The sequence below is a fragment of the Nelumbo nucifera genome, chromosome 6 (assembly GCF_055504915.1).
Source record: "Nelumbo nucifera cultivar China Antique chromosome 6, China Antique-T2T, whole genome shotgun sequence".
Taxonomy (NCBI): domain Eukaryota; kingdom Viridiplantae; phylum Streptophyta; class Magnoliopsida; order Proteales; family Nelumbonaceae; genus Nelumbo; species Nelumbo nucifera.
This window is the reverse complement of record NC_142654.1, coordinates 41,762,838-41,782,191: the sequence shown is the minus strand read 5'-3', so window position 1 is coordinate 41,782,191 and position 19,354 is coordinate 41,762,838. Positions and strand designations below refer to the sequence as shown.

Here is a 19,354-nt window from a genome sequence, read left to right as displayed (position 1 = left end):
CGCCTTGCTTCAAAAAGGTGTGCGCCTCAGGCACAAATTGATCCCTGCGCTTTTTTTGTGCCTTGCGCTCTTAAAACATTGGCTCACTAACGACTTTCTCATAAGTTTCACTCCTGTCATTATTTGAAACTATGGTTGCATTGGTGTTCCCAATCTTCCCATTTTCGGCCTTCTTTTTAAAACGAGATGGAAGAAGGTCTAGATGTAGCTTCCAACATGTATCCTTGGTATGTCTTGGTTTCTTGCTATATTCACATATAACCTCCTTCCCTACAACCACCTTAGGTTCCGTCCCCATATTAGCAAAATGGTCAACTGGAATAGCCCCTTAAACTTGAACCAACCTCCTACTCTCCTCATTACTCACCATGGCATAAGCCTGAGACAAAGATACATTGTCTTTATCTAGGATATTCTGCATGGTAATGTCAAATTCCGGACTCAACCCTGTTAGGAATTCAAAGACTCCATTCCTCTCAATTAATTTCTTGTATGTTTCTGCATTGTTTATACTTTCCCAGATAACAATTTCCATGAGATCTATCTTTTGCCACAAGGATTTCAGCATTGAGAAATAGACTGCTAAAGGTCTCTCCCCCACAAGGATTTCTGTGAATAGGTTTCAGCAACACTGTCCCATATTTCCTTAGCAGAATTCATCCATAGATAGTGTTGGCTAATTTGGGGTTGTATCGAATTCACTAACCTCCCAATAACAGTGTAGTTCTCTTGCAACCATTTCTCATAAGAAGAGTCATCTTCCTTTGGTGCTTTCTTGCTATTGGAAATATATCCCCACTTGCTTCTACTACAAACATGTATCTTTACTGATTGTGGCCATGCTAGATAGTTAGTCCCATCAATCTTGACTGTGGTCATAGCTAATAGAAAGTCTACAGGTGTTCCCGGAACCTGTCCGGACTCTGAGCTCAACTTATTTTCAACTCCAGAAATATCCATCTTCCTTAAAAAATCCCAAAGCAATTTTCAGATGACAAATAAGGAAGACAGAAAATACAAACACCAAGTACCAACCTTCACAGTTCCCTATCAGCACAACTGCGCCTTACCTGATACCCGAGAGAAATAGAGAAATAGTAGCTACTCCTTGTTGGCTTCATAGAACTGAGCTTTGCTTGGGTTGATCTTCAAGGTAATCAACAAGGACTTCAACCACTGAGTGCCAAGGCGAAACCTCTTGTGGGACCCACAATCATAAATCTCTAGTTGATTAGGGTTTTTGTGCAAAATTCCAAAAACTATTTGAAAGGTGAACAGAGTATCTTCTTTTCTCCCAAAAACTATTACCAACTGTGTTGAATATCTTCTTCAATCAATTATTGATTCAGTTCTCTAATGAAGAAAAAAGAAAAGAGGGGCCTACTCTGATACCAAGAAGAAAAACAGTCCCAAAAGAAATAAGAAATCAGATTAAAAAGGAGAAGAAACAAAAGAAGACAGCGAGAAGAGAAGAAGAGGAATGGAACGATTGAGAAGAAAGGGTGAAAGAGAAGAGTTGTCTGTACTCCTCCTTTCTCTAATCCTTTTCATTAAAGAATAGTCACTAATAATCAGAAATGACAATTAAATCCTTAGTAATTACAAGTCCTTAGTGGGGTGGCTAACTAATTAAACATAAATAGAAACTAAAGTTGACAGGCCCATTAACAAAACAGAACATAAACATAAAATTAAAAACACAACTGTGGGCTATGGGCCATTTGGCCCATCTTGTCTACACACCCCTAATATGTCTACCTCTCTCTTGCTATATACCCTCATCAGAAGCTGAACGCCCTAGATCCTAGCTTCTACATGCTAAAATATTTTACTGGAAAATAGCGACTGTAGCTGGCCTTCCAGTGATGGGCAACTTCCTTGTCAGGTATAACGAGTATCTAGTTAAGCTATGCTAAAAGGGCTATCAAGTGGTAAGCCTTGCAATCATTCATATTGTGTCTAAAGTTGATCTGTTGATATGGAATTGTGGATATGATTTATTATTTGACCTATCAAAACATTAGCTGGGATATTATGTCCAACTAGTTTTCCGTGGAGACAAATCCTTCTAGGAAGCATTGTTATTTATTTAGTTATTAATTATTATCATCATCATCATTTTCATCGAAGCCTTTGTTCCAACTATATGAGGTTGCCTACATGAATCCCGAATTCTGTTTGACCATATTGTTCTGTTTAGTGCCATGTCTAGTATTAGTTCAATTGGTTTGGTTGTGTGCATTGGACTTTTCAACAAGGTTATCTTATGTTGGGAATTTTTGTTACTATTATGTTCGTGTCTGCTGTTAAATTTTGGGAGTGTAAATTGGTGTTTCTTCCTCTTCTTTCTTTCTTTCTTTATTTCTTTGCGGTGGGTGATTGGTTGGTATTCATGATAATATTTGCAGTAAATGCTCCTCTCCTCTTCTTTTTGTAGTCACAATTGTAGCTTATGCTATGGTAACTACTTTACAGGCAAAATGCGAACAAGAACCAAATATCAGTCCCTAAAAGTGCTACCAGCTTCTTACTTTTGGAGAAAACCTGTGATTTAATCAAGACTTTTCCTGAATACTTTGACGTTGTTGTAAGTGTGGCAAGAAAAACTGATGGGCGACATTGGGCAGATTTATTTTCTGCTGCAGGAAGATCGACAGAGTATGTTTTGTTAACTTCTTAGTTTGCCTTCATTTTACAGCTTAGGTGAATCATAATGTGAAAATGTTCTATTAGCTGTAGTTGTTTCTCTCCTTCTGACCTCTTTTTCTTGATTCTTTATTTCTTGTTCATGTATATCATGTTTTCTCTTTGGCACTTTGGTTTCTCAGTGCTGTAATTATCTATTAACTCTTTCTTATTTTTGATTGTTTCTCCTCTTTTCTGTCGGTGTATTTCGAAATTGGTTCAACTCCTGAGAAGTTCTATTTTTTTACTTGTTTTTCCCATTGGGGCAGGGGCATTGATTGAAAGTTGGCTAACCAACTAATGGCAAGGTTCAAAGTATCATCATTGATATGCTAAATATTAAGAACTTCAGAGATTTTGATGTGTTAAAGTGATAATAGATGATGTGATAGGTTCCCCTGTCAATTTGTCAGTCAAAAAAATATACTTTTGATTAAACAAAACTCTTTGAACGGTGACTGGTGGTGGCTCAGTTGGTAAGTTCTCTCACTAGTTATAGTTGAGACTTGGGATGAAATCCTGCTGTCATCAGGGATGGGGGGTTGAATATGGGGGATGGGTTACCCCTGTTCTGTAGCCCCATGAAGCAGAGAAAGAGAGAGGGGGGGGGGGAGTTGGCTGGTTTCAATAAAGATGTAATCAATTTTGTCACACATTCTTTGGGAAGAAAGTTCAGTTTGTAGAATAATGAATACTCATCATCATCATCATCCATGCCTTATCCCAACTATATGGGGTCGGCTACATGAATCCTGTTTTTGTAGAATAATGAGTAGTATCAATTTATTTTTATTTTATTTTATTTCATCATTGTTTATCAGAAACACTTTTGTGATCATTATTTTAGGTTGTTTGAAGAATGCTTTCAACGGAGATGGTACAGGACTGCAGCTTGCTACATACTAGTATGTAATTTTAAACCTGTTTTAATAATGATTTTGAGAGTTCTTGGCATATAATGAAGGACTTAAGTTTCCTGCGACCACCATTTCAGGGCAAACCTGAGACCCTCTGATTTTTGAACATGCCAGTGTTTTAATCAGATACCGACTTGATGTGATATTTTCTCTCTTTCACTAAACACTGGCGTGTTTAAAAATCATTGGGCTTCTCTGGTTGTCCTGTGGCTGTGGTTGTGGGAAGTGTGTTCTCTATAATGAATATACCATGGATTCTGGATTATTATTTCTTTCCCTTCCAACATGGCTTTCAATGGATAAATAATGCCAAAGGTTTATTGAGGTGCTTGCACCAAATACAGGGCATGGTGTTACTGAGGTATCTATAGCATATCTATGACAGAGCTCTAAGCCTTGGTTATGTGATATAAACTAACATTGGATAGAATGTTCTTGATCTTACTTGCACTATTTTATTAGATTATCTAGCTACTTCAAAATGGGGAATGCACTCTAGGGTGAAAATTGTAGTGATACAGTGGACCAGACTTGATACTTCTCTTTGTGGTTCCACTCATTGAGTTGTTCTGTTACCTATTTTGTTATTTTCTTGTTTTCTCTTCTACTTTTTCTTCATGTTATGCTAGCACATGTAAATGATATTGTTTAGGACAGCAGTAATACAACATAGAGCCCCCTTTTTCTTCTATTCCTTCGTTTCTTCTTCTTCCTCTCTTCTCTTCTTTTCTTGGATTATTTCTTTCTTTCTAAACCTGTTCTGCTAACAATAGTAAATCCAAGTTGGTATCAGAGCAGGTTTAGGTCTGTTTCTAAATCTCATGTAGGCTTTTCCCAGCTGGCTGCATGAGAGTTTCTTAGGTCTGGACTTCTAGTTCTTGTGGTCTGATTCTTGGAGATTGGTGGAGATTGAAGCTTGCCCAAGACTGTTCTGTACTTGGAGATTTTCCAACAGTCAGGAAGAATCAGAGATATTGAGTTCGGTTGAGATTTAGGGTTTAAATCTCAGATTGAAGGTGGCTCTCAGAAATTTCTTGGTAGTTTTTCAACTCTTGAAGGCTTGCAGCAGAAGGTAGGGTTCTTGGAACTTGGTGTTTTTCTTTCTGGGTAGTTTTTCTTCCTAAACTCTATTCTTAGTGTTTGGGGGATTTTATTTTATTTTTTTAATTCAAAAGGGTGTTGATGGAGTTTCTTTTCTTCTCTTTATTGAGTCCAGCATAGTGGTTTTTGGAAATGAACAAAAATCTGCTGGAGGTGTTGGAGGGGCTGGTAGTATGACTGGTAACAACCCCTTTCAAATTACTACAATTACATTTGGGGGTTATGTGATTGTTGACATTAAGAAGCCGGCCAAGGAAGAAACCTCTTACGCAAAATGGGTTCAGGAAAATTATCTTGTGATGACATGGTTGTGCAACTCGATGCAGCCTCATATTAGCAGAAATTATCTTTGGGCAAAGACAACCAAGGATATTTAGGATAATATGAAAGAAACTTACAGCCACTTGATGTGTGGTTAGGGGGCTTTTGAGCTGAAAACTGAAGTGAACAATCCTTATGACATGAGATAGATCATCTTGAAACAATTGAGTGGGAAAGCAATAAGGATGCAACAACTTATAACAAGTTGGTGGAAAGGAACAAGGTTTTTGAATTTCTTGCAGGTCTGAATTAAGATTTTGACAGTGAAGAGAGTAGGAGGAAAGTTATGCTGAAGAATTCTCAAATGGAGGTAGCATTAGAAGCTGCAAGATAAAAAGCATGGTGGTGATGGGGAGTAAGATATGCAGAACATAGTTGTCAAGGTGATGCCTAGGTGGGTGCCTAGGCGACAAGGAGCCCTTGAAGTTCGCCTCGCCTAATCGCCAAGCAGTTTTCTATAGTGTGTTAGACAAAACTTTTATATTCTTAATTTTTTGAGGTTATAATTTTAAAATAGACATTTATAAACCAAAATATTCATTTTGTGTTTATATACTAATTTCTTTTTATTATTTTCTTATTTGTTAGGGTTTAATCAACACAAACATTGCTAAATGCTGTGTTGAACCCTGAAAGACTTCAAAACCTGAACCAATAAGTAAGGAAGAACTTAAAATGTTGTCTAATCAACACATTTGCTTCTTTTTCTTTACTAATTTTGTGTGTCTATACTATATACCAATTTTCTTGTTTCACCTTTTCTTTTTCTTCTTTTCCTATAACAGAAATAAGAGTTCAGCCCTTATATTTTTTGAAAATTCTTTTCTTTCTTTTTTTCTCATGAATATGTTGGAATATGTTGATTTTCTATACTTTAACATGAAGTTTATACTTTTCTCATGAAAGTTGTGGATAATTATTAAGGAAATATGGTTATGGAACCTTGGGAACTACCCTTGGATACATATTTTTACTTGAAAATATCCATCACCTAGGCGACACCTAGGCGCTCGCTTAGGTGACAAGGTGCCCCCCTGTTGCCTAGCCTCGCCTTGGCACCTTGAAAACTATGATGCAGAATGAAGGAAAAAAAGTAGTGTTTTGTGAGTACTATAAGAAACCTAGACATACTAAAGACATTGGAAGCTTCATCCTAATTATTTGCTAGAAATACTTAAGAATAAGAAGGGAATGCAAATGCAACTATTACATCAGATTGTTCTTCCCTTTCTAAACCTAGATCTACCTCTCTGGAGGCCTTACCTGTAGTTAGGGCAGTTTTGACACAGTTGGAGAATGAAGCTGAAATTACAAGATCATCTCAGCCTACCTCTACTACCATCCTCCATCCTCTACTTTAGCTTTTAGCCACTTAGATACAAGAGCTATTGCTTATCATGCCTTATTTCCAGGTAACACTAATCCTACTTGGATTATAGACTTTGGTGCATTAGATCATATGACAAGCCTGTCTTCATTATTCACTTCATATCATTTCTCTTTAGGAGAGATAGAGTATCTATAGCTGATGGCTCTCTTGTTCCAATTTTGGGCAAGGGAAATATTAGAGTATCTGATGCTATTATCTTGTCCTCAATTTTACATGTACCTAAACTTAGCACTAATTTCTTTCACTCAATAGCATTACTAGAAATTAGAGTTGCTCAATAACTTTCTTTCCTAACCTTTGTATTTTCTAGGATCTTGTGGCAAGGTGATTGGGACTGGCCATGAGACGAATGGAATCTACTTGCTTGAGCACCCACCTTGAGATGATAAAAGAGTTGTGAAGTCCTATGTTTCTTAGTTCGTGAGTTAGATTATGCTTTTACATAATCGTTTGGGTCTTTGAAAAGTTTGTTACCTACTTTGTTTAATTTAGTTCACATGTCTTATTTAAGGTGTGAGAGTTGTGATCTTGCAAAGCATTGTAGATCACCTTATTATTTGAGTGATAAAAGAAGTATTGTTCCTTTTGAAATTGTGCATACTGATGTGTGGGGTCTATATCATATTTCTGCTATGGGGGGATATAAGTACTTATTGTTTGCTGATGATTACTCCCGTTTCTCATGGGTTTACCTTATTCGCTCTCAGGATGATGTTTCCACTTTGACCCATGCTTTTCATCAGATGGTTCTAACTCAATTTGGAGTTCGAATCAAAATTTTCAGATCTGATAATGCCAAAGAATACTTCACTAAACACTTGAATTCATATTTCCTTGAGTATGGGGTTATTGACCAGTACCTATCTTCATAAACCTCAGCAAAATGGAGTGGTTGAGAGAAAAAATAAACATATATTGAAAGTTGCAAGAACCATTATGCTGAATTCTAATGTCCTTATTCATTTTCTGGGAGGATGTTATTTATACAGTTGTATATCTCATCAATCGAGTTCCTTCTCGTGTTCTGGATATGAAAGCTCTTTTTACATTATTGCATCCTGATAAAGATTTGTTCACCATCCCTCTTAAAGTCTTTGGGTGAACTTGTTTTTTTTTTTTTTTTTAATTTTGGGACCTTATCGTTCTAAGTTTGACTCTAAGGCTATTAAATGTATATTTCTCAGTTATACATAAAACCAAAAGGGATATTGCTGTTATGATATTCGTTTTGGATCTTGGTTTGTGCCCATGAATGTTACTTTCTTTGAGGATGTACCTTATTACCCAGGAGTTTCTTCTTGGGGGGAGAGTAGTGAGCGGGATGCAGTGTTTTAAAAGCGCAAGGTGCAAAAAAGGTGCAGAGGACAATTTGCGCCTGAGGTGCAAAGTGAAGCGCGCACCTTTTTGAAGCAAGGCGCAAAAATACAAAACAAATTCTAAAAAGTAAAAAATTGTCAAAAAATTCCAAAAAATTCAAAAAAATAGAAAATTATTAAACATAATATTAATAAAAATTATAGACTTAAATTTTAAAATAAATGTTTTAAAAAACCTATTATCTAAAATTAAAATACATAAACATAAGGTGTAAAGCATATTCAAATGAGAATTAAAAATAAATCAAACATATAAAACATTTTCAAGCATGTAAAACCTCTAATCACTTTTTTCACTCAATTGCATTACTTCAAGTAGCTAATGTAATGTAAAACATCTTACTTTCTTGATTCTACGAGCCGCCTTTGTGCCACACCCCTCGAGGCAATCCCAAACAAGTCCATGTTAGGTGTTAAATTCTTAGTTCTCGCACAAAAATTAATGAATTTATAATTTTAATTGCTTTTTAAGAAAATATTTTATTCGGATGAATGAATGAACAACATTAGCAATTAACATTATAAATTGATTATTTGGGCTTGCCTCGAGGGGCGTGGTACGGTGGTCCGGGGACGTCCCGACCCAACCGCTATGTTCAAAAAAAAGCAAAATAGCATAAAATTTTCAAAAGGCGCATGCCTAGGCTCAGGCGCAAGGCACATCATGTGCACGCCTAGGCGCCCAGGCATGCGCCTAGGACCTAGGCGAGGCCCATACCCTAAAATGCACCTCGCCTGTGTGCCTAGGCGTGCCTTTTAAATCACTGGGGGATGTTCCTAGTCTTGAAGTTTCTTAGCATCTTTCTATTCTTGAAGGAGAGTTGTGTAATGAGGGTGCTTGTTAGAGGTGTAAGGAGTTGAAGGTCTTTCATAGGAGGTGGAGGTAGGTTGATTTTGGTGCTCATGATCAGTCAGGCCAGTGCCTGTCACTTGTACAATTCCAGATTTAGGTACTTCTACCTAGCCTTTTGATACATCACTCTTACTTTTTGATTCCTTACCTCCTCCAGATGACCTTGATCTTCCCATTGCAGTTCGCAATGGGAAGCACCAGTGCACTTCATCTAATGCCATTGCGTTTCTCACCATCCTATAAATCTTATTTGGCATCTATTTCTGCTTTACCTATTCCTAGAATTGTCCAAAAAGCTCTTGTGGTACCTGAGTGGAAGAATGCAATGGAGGAAGAGATGGATGCCCTCATTGAGAATGAGACTTGGGATCTAATAGAGAAGCCATGAGGGAAGAATCCAATTGAGTGTAGATGGGTGTTCACTGTGAAGCATAATCCAGATGGTTCAGTTAAAAGGTATAAAGCCCAACTGGTTGCAAAGGTGTATACCCAGACTTATGGCATTGACTATCTAGAAACCTTTTCACCTGTAGCCAAGATGAATACTATTAAGGTTTTGTTATCCCTTGCAGCAAATTTTTCATGGCCTTTGTTCCAATTGGATGTCAAGAATGCTTTCCTTAATGGTGATTTGCAAGATGAGGTGTATATGGAGTTACCTCCTGGATTCTGTAATGAAGATGTAGGGAAGAAAGTTTGCAAATTACAGAAAGCTTTATATGGTTTAAAGAATCTCCAAGAGCCTAGTTTGACAAATTTAGATTGGCTCTAGAAAGCTTTGGTTATGTACATGCCCACTCCTATCATACTCTCTTCATTAAGAAAAATGGAACTTCCTTGACTCTTCTTGCAGTGTAACAGATCGTGATATTGATGAGATTGATTCACTTAAGCAATTTCTTAGTAAGGAATTTGAAGTGAAAGACTTGGGGTGACTTGTGGTATTTCTTCGTAATTGAGGTGGCTCATTCTAGACATGGTATCTTCATCTCCAGAGGAAATATGTCCTTGATCTCTTTAAGTAAACTTGGAAACTGGGAGTTAAACCAGAAAAACACACCCATTGAGTTGAATCGTAAGATAAGCGCAGAAGGGAGTGAGCCTCTTGAAGACAAAGCCATGCACCAATGGCTGGTAGGAATGCTCCTTTACGTATGTCTCACATGTCTTGACATCACTTATGTTAGTATTGTCAGCCATTACATGTATTCTCCTAAAATCACTCATCTGCTTGCCGTGGAAAGAATCGTTGCTTACTTGAAGCGATGTCCAGGTCGTGGCATACTCTTTAAGAATAATGGTCATATGAAGATAGAGGTGTATACTAATGCTGATTGGGCCGGATGTGTTGATGATAGGAGATCAACTTCAAGGTACTGTCCTTTTGTTAGAGGTATGTCATGGTGAAGCAAGAAACAAAATGTTGTTGCTCGCTAAAGTGTTGAGGTAGAATATAGGTCTATGGCTCATGGTGTAGCTGAAGTGTTATGGCTGAGATCTCTCCTTGAGCAACTTGGAATTAAGTATGATAATCCATTTAGGTTGTATTGTGATAATCAAGCTGCCATTAATATTGCCCACAACCCAATCCAGCATGACAGAACTTCATTTGAGAGAAAGTTGCCTCCCAAGATGTATGGTTGTCATATGTTGCCTCTGATATGCAGCTTGCTGATCTATTCACTAAAGCAGTCACCAAAGTCAAATTGGAATCAGATTTGTGCAAGTTGAAAATGATCAACATCTATTCCCAGCTTGAGGGGGGGGGGGGGTGTAGTGATACAAGGGACTAGACTTGACAATTCTACTTGTGGACTAGACTTGTTACCTATTTTGTTATTTTCTTGTTTTCTTTTCTAGTTGTTATGTACCTATTTTGTTATCTTCTACTTGTTCTGTTACCTATAAATGATATTGTTTAAGGTGGTAGTAACACAACATACAGCCCCCTTTTCTTCTATTCCTTCTCTTTGTCTTCTTCTTCCTCTCTTCTCTTTTCTCTTCTCTGTTTTTCTTTTCTTGGATTATTTTTCTATCTAAATCTGTTCTGCTAACAACAGTAAATCCAAGTAAAATCTACATGTAATGATTAACTCCCTATGGAGTAGGGGTACAAAACTCTGGGCTATGGTATAAATTTAGTGATACTCCTTGTATATCTAGGACTCATGACACTGAAAAGGATTATTCATTTAATGTGATAGGTTATTGCAAAACTTGAAGGGCCTGCTGTGAGTCAGTACTGTGCTTTGCGTTTATTACAGGTAAGGACATAGTAGGTTGTAAAGTTTCAACTTTGTTCTTTATCCTTTTTTTCTTTAACAATTACCAAGTTAGATGCTTGACTATCTTCAACAATACACAGGCAACACTTGATGAATCTTTATATGAACTTGCTGGGGAGCTGGTATGTCCTGCAATGTAACATATGAATTTTCAATGGTTTAGTTATATCTTCTTCGAATTGCTGCATTTCCAAATTAACTGATGGAACATATGTTTGGGTGTAGGTAAGATTCTTGTTGAGATCTGGAAGGGAATATGACCAAGCAACTGGAGAGTCTGAGAAACTATCTCCAAGATTTTTGGGTTATTTTCTTTTCCATTCCAATTCCAGAAAGCAGCCCTTTGACTCAAAAAGGTTAGTCTCTTCTTTAGAAGGCTTTTATGATTGATGGTTGTGATGAAACTAATTTCTTTTGATCAGCAGAATAAATCAAAATTTTATTAAACGATAGATGAAATTAATACATTAAGGGAAAAAGGCTGCATTCCCAAAAGTACTAACTAAGCTACATAGAAGCCCATAACAATTGTTGCCTCAATACCCCTTCTTTGGCAAGGGAATCAGCCATCCCATTTGCAGTCCTTCTTACCCACTTAAGAGTTCCGTCCTGTATGTACGTAGAAAATAAAATATTATTAGGCTTGCGAGCCTGATGAGATAAGCTTCATTGGGCTCAGGCTCTACTTGATTAGCAAATTAGCCTATATATTGGGCTTGAGCTCGGTTTAAACGAGCTGAATTGAGCTTTTCACGAGCCGAGCTCAAATAGCTTGTGAAAAGCTTGATTCGTTTCCACCCCTATTTCTCACAGAGAGAAGTCTGGATCCCTACATCCTGTCCAAGGTAGCTTTCTTGCTATGGATTGCATTGAAAGGTAATGTCTCACTAGAGACGGTTTTCAATGAATTGTGTATTATGTGAGGAGAAAGGGGATCTGCAGATCACTTATTTCTTCAATGTCCAACTTCTTGTGAAGTGTAGGGCTATTTTTACAGGCTCATAAACCTAAGCTGGTACCAATCCAACTCACTAACAAACCACTTGAAGGGTCGTAAGGTGAAAAGGTTGGAAACCATGGAGCACGATTCTAGCAGTTGCAACTTGGTGTTTGTGGAAGGAGAGGACCTCCGAATATTTGGAAATAAAAGTTGCTCAATAGAACTAATTGGAAGGATGACAGTGGTATCATGGGTGTCAACTCAAGAGTGCTTCAAAGGCCTACCTCTCCAACACTTTGTTTCTGAACTGCTGTTCTTGAGTCTTGACTAATAGTGCAGGCAAAGTCTTTTGTAGCTTGCCTCCTTTTTATATAGGAATCCAATGTACATGTTCACACTCCACACTGATGATACTTCACCTATAAATTAATACGACACTTTGCTTTTTCCTGAAGAAAATAACCAATGGAAGATTAGCGAGGCAGTTCTCAAAATGAAATCTCTAAATATATTATATTGCATTTAAGGCATCTGATAAGGGAAGCAAGGCACTTTAGTTAGATTCTTGGAAGTGGTGCCCAACTGTTATCCTAGGTCTGCTAATCTCTTGCTAACTCTCTAGCCTGACAAGGAGTCAATGGGCAGACTCTGATTTGAGGTGAATACCCTTTAAAGTCCCTTTGTAAGTTTGAACTTCAAAGCTCCTAGAGCTATGTGGGAGCAGAAAGGAGTTGGCTTTTCATGTAATGATTCTGTAAATTCTGCGTAGAAAATGTAATTTCACACTTCATTTCTCTCCATTAATAAAGTTTGTCAGTTAACAAATAAAAACAAATCATGTAGCCAACCTATAGTAACCATCTTATCATTAAGCACTGCATCACTATGTGAATACCCTTTAAAGTCCCCTTGTAAGTTGGAACTTTGAAGCTCCTAGAGCTATGTGGGAGCAGCAAGGGGTTGGCTTTTCTTGTAATGATTCTGTAAATTCTGGGTACAAAATGTAACTTCACACTGTTCATTTCTCTCCAGTAATAAAGCTTGTCAGTTACTAATAAAAAAAATCATATAGCCAACCTATAGTAATCATCTTATCATTAAACACTGCATCACTATCTGTAAGGTGTTTTATTTATTAATTGACAGCATTTTCCTTTCTGCTGGTTAAGTTATTAATTGACAGCTTTTTTCATTATTTACAAAGGGATTGCTTTCTGCCCTCATCAGATCTGCCTTTTTGGCTGTTTGAAGTGTCGGTGTTCTTATTATGCATTTCTGTCTATTGTAACAGTGCCTCATTCAAAGAACAGAATGCACATATTGCATCTGTTAGGAACATCCTAGAAAGTCATGCCAGCTACTTAATGTCAGGAAAGGAACTAACCAAACTTGTTGCATTTGTAAAGGGCACTCAGTTTGATCTGGTGGTGAGAGGATCTTCTGTTTTCTATATCTCAAGTTTCTGTTCAAACATTTTTTAGACTTTGAGGTTGATTTTTTTTTTAAACTTGTTGCAGGAATTTCTCCAGCGAGAGAGGTATGGATGTGCTCGCTTGGAGAATTTTGCTTCGGGGCTTGAATTAATTGGGCAAAAGGTATACACACTAAGAAAATACTTTTTCATACATTAGAGTTGGTGTTTTAAAAGCGCAAGGCACAAAAAAGGCGCAAGGGCCAATTTGCACCCAAGGCGAGAGGTGCAAGGTGAGGTGTGCACCTTTTTGAAGCAAGGCGCAAAAATACAAAAAATTGCTAAAAAAAAAAATGTCAGAAAATTCAAAAAAATGTAAAAGAAATATTAAACATACTATTAATAAGAAATATAAACTTAATTTTTAAAATTAATGATTTTAAAAAACCTATTATCTAACATTAAAATGCATAAACATAACATACAAAGCATATTCAAATGAAAATTTAAAAATAAAATCAAACATATAAAATATTTTCAAGCATGTAAAGCCCACAATCTCTTTTTTTCTTCAATTGCATTACCTTAAGTAGCTAATGTGATGTAAAACATATTACATTCCTAATTCTACGAGTCACCTTTGCGCCACACCCCTCAAGGCAAGCCCAAATAAGTCCATGTTAGGGTCTTAAATTCTTAGTTCTCACACAAAAAATAATGATTAGTTTTTTGTTTGAGAACTAAGAATTTAGGACCTTAACATGGACTTATTTGGGCTTGCCTCGAGGGGTGTGGTCGGGGTCAAGGGGCAGAACCCCTTGCCCAACTGTTGGGTTAAAAAAAAAGCAAAAAAGCCTACAATTTTCAAAAGGTGCACAATTGGGCCAAGGTGCATCGCACCAGGCGTGCGCCTTTCGAAAGTGCTGCATCTAGGACTTGGGCAAGGCTCCTACCCTAAAATGCGCCTCGCCTGTGTGCCTAGGCGCGCCTTTTAAATCACTGCTCAAGAGTATCATGTAAAGAAAAGAAAGATATTATCTCCTCTTGCCCTAATTCTCTGCATCTTGTTCTTCTCCCCCTACTATTCCATTTCAGAGGAAGAGCTCCCTCGAAGAAGCTTAATCACTTGAATGAGTTTGGTCCTATCATATTTACCTAGCACCCCTTAGATATTTAAGCCAGCTTTTGCTGCCTAGCCCGCCGATCCCAATTTTTACATTCTCTTATATTCATCCGACAGATACCAGGGGGATGTTTCCCCAATACAGCTGTTCCTTTTTGCTCCTTGTTTGTCTAGCCAAGTTTCTTAATTCTCTTATAATGTCTGTACTCCAAGGCCCTAAAGGTTGCTTATTTGTCTTGTGATGTCATTGCCTCTTGGATTGAAATGGGAAAAAAGTCGTCATCACGGTTTGCTTGTTTTTCTTGGTTGTCATTTCCTTTTGTTATTGATAGTTCTAATAGGTCTAGACCATCACTAAACTAGAAATTTTGTTTCAAAAATTAGGTTTCACGTTCTTGAAAACAAGTTTTGATGGTCATGGTTGGTATTGACTCTTGTCAAGACATTACAATGTGCAATTGTTTCTATAACCCCATTAATTCCCATTGCATTAAAATTTAGGTATTTTATAGGGTAAATAATAGTTATTTTAGCTCTGGGTCTTTCACTTTTTTTGTCATTTCTGTGAATTCATGCTGAAAATCTTGCTGGTAGTTTCAGTTCCTCGTTATAAAATGGAAAGTCCTCAAAAGCTTAATAAGAAGCTTAAGGGAGACGCTGATTTTTTGTAGCATGTTCAGTGCACAAGCCTCTTCAAATACTGACACATCATATATTCATATCATAGTGAGGTCACTTCTAAAGCTTTTTTTTTTTTGGCAATTGTTCTAATCATTTGTAATTTTTATGTAACAAGGTCCTCCTTCAACTCCATTCAACAACAGTATAATCATGGATATGGAATATGGACAATCATATATCATTCCAAAAAGGAAAAGATCACAAAAAATAGCCAGCCCCTTGGCTTCGCACTCCGTATTTCTTTGTAATTGGAGCCTCTACAAGACTCTTACTGAATTGGGGTGGGGGGCGGGGGGGGGGGGAGGAACTGGATACAGAGCTAAACTTTGCCATTTATTTGTTGCTCAAAATGGTTTCTATCAGACTCAATCCCTTGTTTTCATGCTTGTCTGCCTGAGATTTTACCATTACACCAAGCAATGGTCCCATTCTGCTAACCTAGGGTATGATCCCCAATACAGATCCTGTTTGTATTAGGTTAATGTGCCATAAAAACATTAACTGTCATTTATACATTAACTGCATGACAGGTCTGATAGATTAGGTTGATTGAGTTGATAAACTTTGACTTGAAATATTTGTCCAGTAACCAACATACCTCTGTATTGCAATCAGAATTAAGGCCATTACCCAATGTTACTTTTACTCTTTAGTGAGATTAAGCACTTAAACTTCCAAGAAAAAGAACATTAAAAGCCAGAAGGATAGATATTATAAAATCTAACTCAATATGTAATCATGCTTGTTTCCAAATGGTGCATCTGAAACATGGATAGTATTTCTGAACTTTATATTAGATTTTTTACAATGGAAGTTCTCTGCATTCTGTGTTTAATTGTCTTATTTTTCTTCTTCTTTGTAGCTTCAAATGAATAATTTGCAGAGCCGGTTGGATGCTGAATTTCTTTTAGCACATATGTGTTCTGTGAAGTTTAAAGAGTGGATAGTCATCTTGGCTACACTTCTAAGACGTTCAGAGGTATGACTGGTTCATATTGGCTTCACTTATCATTTCATTAAATTCTTCTATAGGTCTTATCTCACATTACAGGCACGGGTAAATCTATGATGGAAAAAAGGTATATGATGCCAGAAGGGTGTTGACCAATTAACCCCCCACCCCCACCCTTTGGTATTTTGAAGAAATACTTATTTCATGGTATTCTGAATAAACTTTTTTTAATAAGCCCAAACTCAATTTATGTCAGGTTGACTACCTCTAAACCTGAAAACTCTTCTGTTATGTGATTGTAATCTAATGTGAGATGTTATGGGATTTTAAGCAGGTTCTTTTTGATCTTTTTCGACATGATATGCAGTTATGGACTGCATACATGATGACTCTTCAGGTATATTTCCTCAGCTTCCATGCCAAAAGCAGTAGTACTTTCGTGTCATTCTCCTATCATCACCAATCTTCCTAAAATGCTTCTGTTTAATTTCCAGTCACAACCAGCATTTACCGAATACTATGATCTACTTAAAGACTTAGAAGAGCAGATCTCATCCATCCCAAACTCAGAGAAGTAAACCGATTAGATATCCGTTTCTTCCAATGTGCATAGCTGATACAAGTCCTTGAGACGGATTATCTTCTCCATCACTGGATGAATGAAACCATCGACAATGCTGGTTCCCATGTGATTTTGTAGGAGAGATCATATTGTGTATTTCAACCATGTAAATATCAGCGTAAGGACCAAATCTGTGGGGTATAAGGTGGAAAGATGGGCTCTGCCATTGTTGGTGCTCTGTATTTGTTTATTTCCGCTTTATTTTATTTTCTTCCTTCCATTATTGAATTATATTGTTAGCTGAGGCAGATAAAATACCTAGTGTAGGAATTCACTGGTCTAGTCATATTCATGTTTGGCCTAAATTGCCATTCACGTGTGTGCGTGCGTACTTGCATATGTGTGAGTGAACCAACTCAACAAAATATCGCTTTCCCTGGTGCACAGTCCAGATTGTCATAGATGGAATTGATGAGCAGTTTGGCAAGAATAGGCATTGTTAAGAGAAACTGAGGGAAATGTAACCATATAATAGATAGATTAATTGAGAAACTAAAAAAGTACTTTAAATTGAATTCAATTTCATGTCAATTTCATTAATAGTTCATTTTTATTAATTATTATTTCCAGTGCATGGGTTTTGTTAGTGTTTTACAATCCTTAAAAGTTGTAAGAGTTATTACTTTTTAAGATAAGTAATAATATTATTACATTAGTAATAATTAATTATAAAGCTAATATTTTTTTGTATATTAATATTTTTTATTAGTGGTTGATCAATTTTACTTAAAATTTGCTTTTACTAATTACAATTTTCAAAAATTATTAAATATTCAATAATTATTAGGAAATGCCCATACTCAAGGTTCAAAATTTTGCAACGTGTCGCGGCATATCAAGGCTCAAAATACTCGTACTCATCTGTATCATGTTTTTTTGTTGTGTTGACTGTATCGGGGCGTGTTGGACCTGTATTGGGGCGTATCGGAGTATCGTAACCATATCAAGGTGTGTCGGCCAATATAGTACGATTTCTTGAATGCAAAAAATGAATTATAATTTTTGAAAAAGGCTCTTCATGTTCTAAAAGCCTTTTTTCTCTCCCAAACTCATCAAATCATCCCTACACATTTTTAGATTGTAAAATCTTTAAAAAAATGTAAAGACAACCTCCAAAATTCAATACTTTTAAGGTTTTTTTTCAACTTTTTAAGAAAATTACAAAAATAAATACTTTTTTCAATTTATTCGATAGTATGTTACAATATTTTATGTTTCATTTTTTAATGCTTGCAAATGCTTATACATACATACATATATATATATATATATATATATACTCTCCTTATGTTAAAAATCCTTTACTTTTTGTGCTTTAAATAGATGCATTTAAAGAATTTATATTTTTGGTGTAATTTGCCCATGAAGGATAATTGTGTTATAGATCAATTTTAGTATAAAAAGTTATTTATTTGTTAAACATTTTTGCAATTTTAAAATATATTTTTTTTAATTTTTAATTCATAGATCTATTAACATTTATTATAAAATATTTATTTTTTATTTTTGTAATATTTATTTTTTTTTAATTTTTGGTGTGACCTAGCCATAATATTTACCATGTTGTAAATCCACCAACCCATCTACCAACCCACAACCCCCCAACCCAGGTATAGGTGGGATTTGATCCCAAGTCTCTACTATGACCAACAAGAGACTATACCAACTAGCTGGTTGGCAGCTTGCTAGACCAGCCTGATTTAATTGATGGTGTTGATAATATTATAAATACTGAGATACCTGATAATGAAATAGAACCACTGTTGTATGAAACAATAGTTTTATGTACGATACATGGACAATGTGCAAAATACAATCCAAATAGTCCATGAATGATTGATGAAAAATGTTCAAAAGGTTATTTAAAACCCTTTTGTAGTGAGACACCAATAAATAACTATGAATTTGTTATTTATTGACATATAAATGATGGAAGAAAGGTTATAGTGAATGAAATTGAAATTGATAATTGGTCGGAAATTCCATATAACCCTTGTCTGCTAATACATTGTGATGCACATATAAATGTTGAGCGGTGTGCACAAACAAAGGTGATCAAGTACTTATACAAGTTCATACATAAAGGCTCAAACTGTGCAATTTTCATTATTGTAGATAACACAAAACCGACTGTAACTGGTGGTATGCAACAATACAAATTTGTACATGAAATTAAGCAATACTGTGATTATCAATATATATTATCAGTTGAATCATGTTGGGGGATATTTAAATTTGAAATTCAATATCACTTTTTTTTATTCTGATAACTTTGATTTGGTTCTTAATTAGTTGGGTGTCAAAGATACCATTTTAACAAAATGGTTTGAGACAAATAAAAAATATGAAGATGTGAGAAGCTTAACATATGTAGAATTTTCATCAAAGTGGGTATGGAACAAGGATACAAAGAAGTGAACAAGGAGAAAGAAAAATGTCAATTGGAAGATTATATTATACACATCCAAATTCATGTGAGAGGTATTATTTGCGACTAATGTTTTATTAAATAAGAGGTGTCATGTGCTTTGAGGATTTAAGAATTGTGGTGAGATCTATATCCAACATTTAAGGTGTCACAAAACCTTTGGAGCTTTGGGAACAACATTGGGAAGATCTTGCAGACGATCTTCAAATGACAATGAGAAGACATACTAGAAATCTTTCATCGGAAGTAGATGTAGAATCATTAAAAGA

At 36.1% G+C, this 19,354-nt stretch overlaps 1 protein-coding gene across 2 annotated transcripts in view; it reads left to right on the top strand.

Annotated features, from left to right (window-relative positions):
- LOC104610662 (uncharacterized) overlaps positions 1–16,962 on the top strand; it is a 66,975-nt gene extending 50,013 nt beyond the window's left edge. The window contains exons 14-24 of one of the 2 annotated variants that reach the window (XM_088889461.1): positions 2,476–2,658; positions 3,533–3,590; positions 10,848–10,907; positions 11,009–11,050; positions 11,154–11,284; positions 13,160–13,295; positions 13,386–13,463; positions 15,003–15,128; positions 15,946–16,062; positions 16,370–16,432; positions 16,530–16,962. In XM_088889461.1, the coding sequence (XP_088745587.1) occupies positions 2,476–2,658; positions 3,533–3,590; positions 10,848–10,907; positions 11,009–11,050; positions 11,154–11,284; positions 13,160–13,295; positions 13,386–13,463; positions 15,003–15,128; positions 15,946–16,062; positions 16,370–16,432; positions 16,530–16,613 (1,078 nt within the window). In that variant the 3' untranslated portion in view covers positions 16,614–16,962. The remainder of the gene's footprint in view (positions 1–2,475; positions 2,659–3,532; positions 3,591–10,847; positions 10,908–11,008; positions 11,051–11,153; positions 11,285–13,159; positions 13,296–13,385; positions 13,464–15,002; positions 15,129–15,945; positions 16,063–16,369; positions 16,433–16,529) is intronic. The other variant, XM_010277394.3, reaches the window with a different exon arrangement.
- Positions 16,963–19,354: the final 2,392 nt, after the last annotated feature.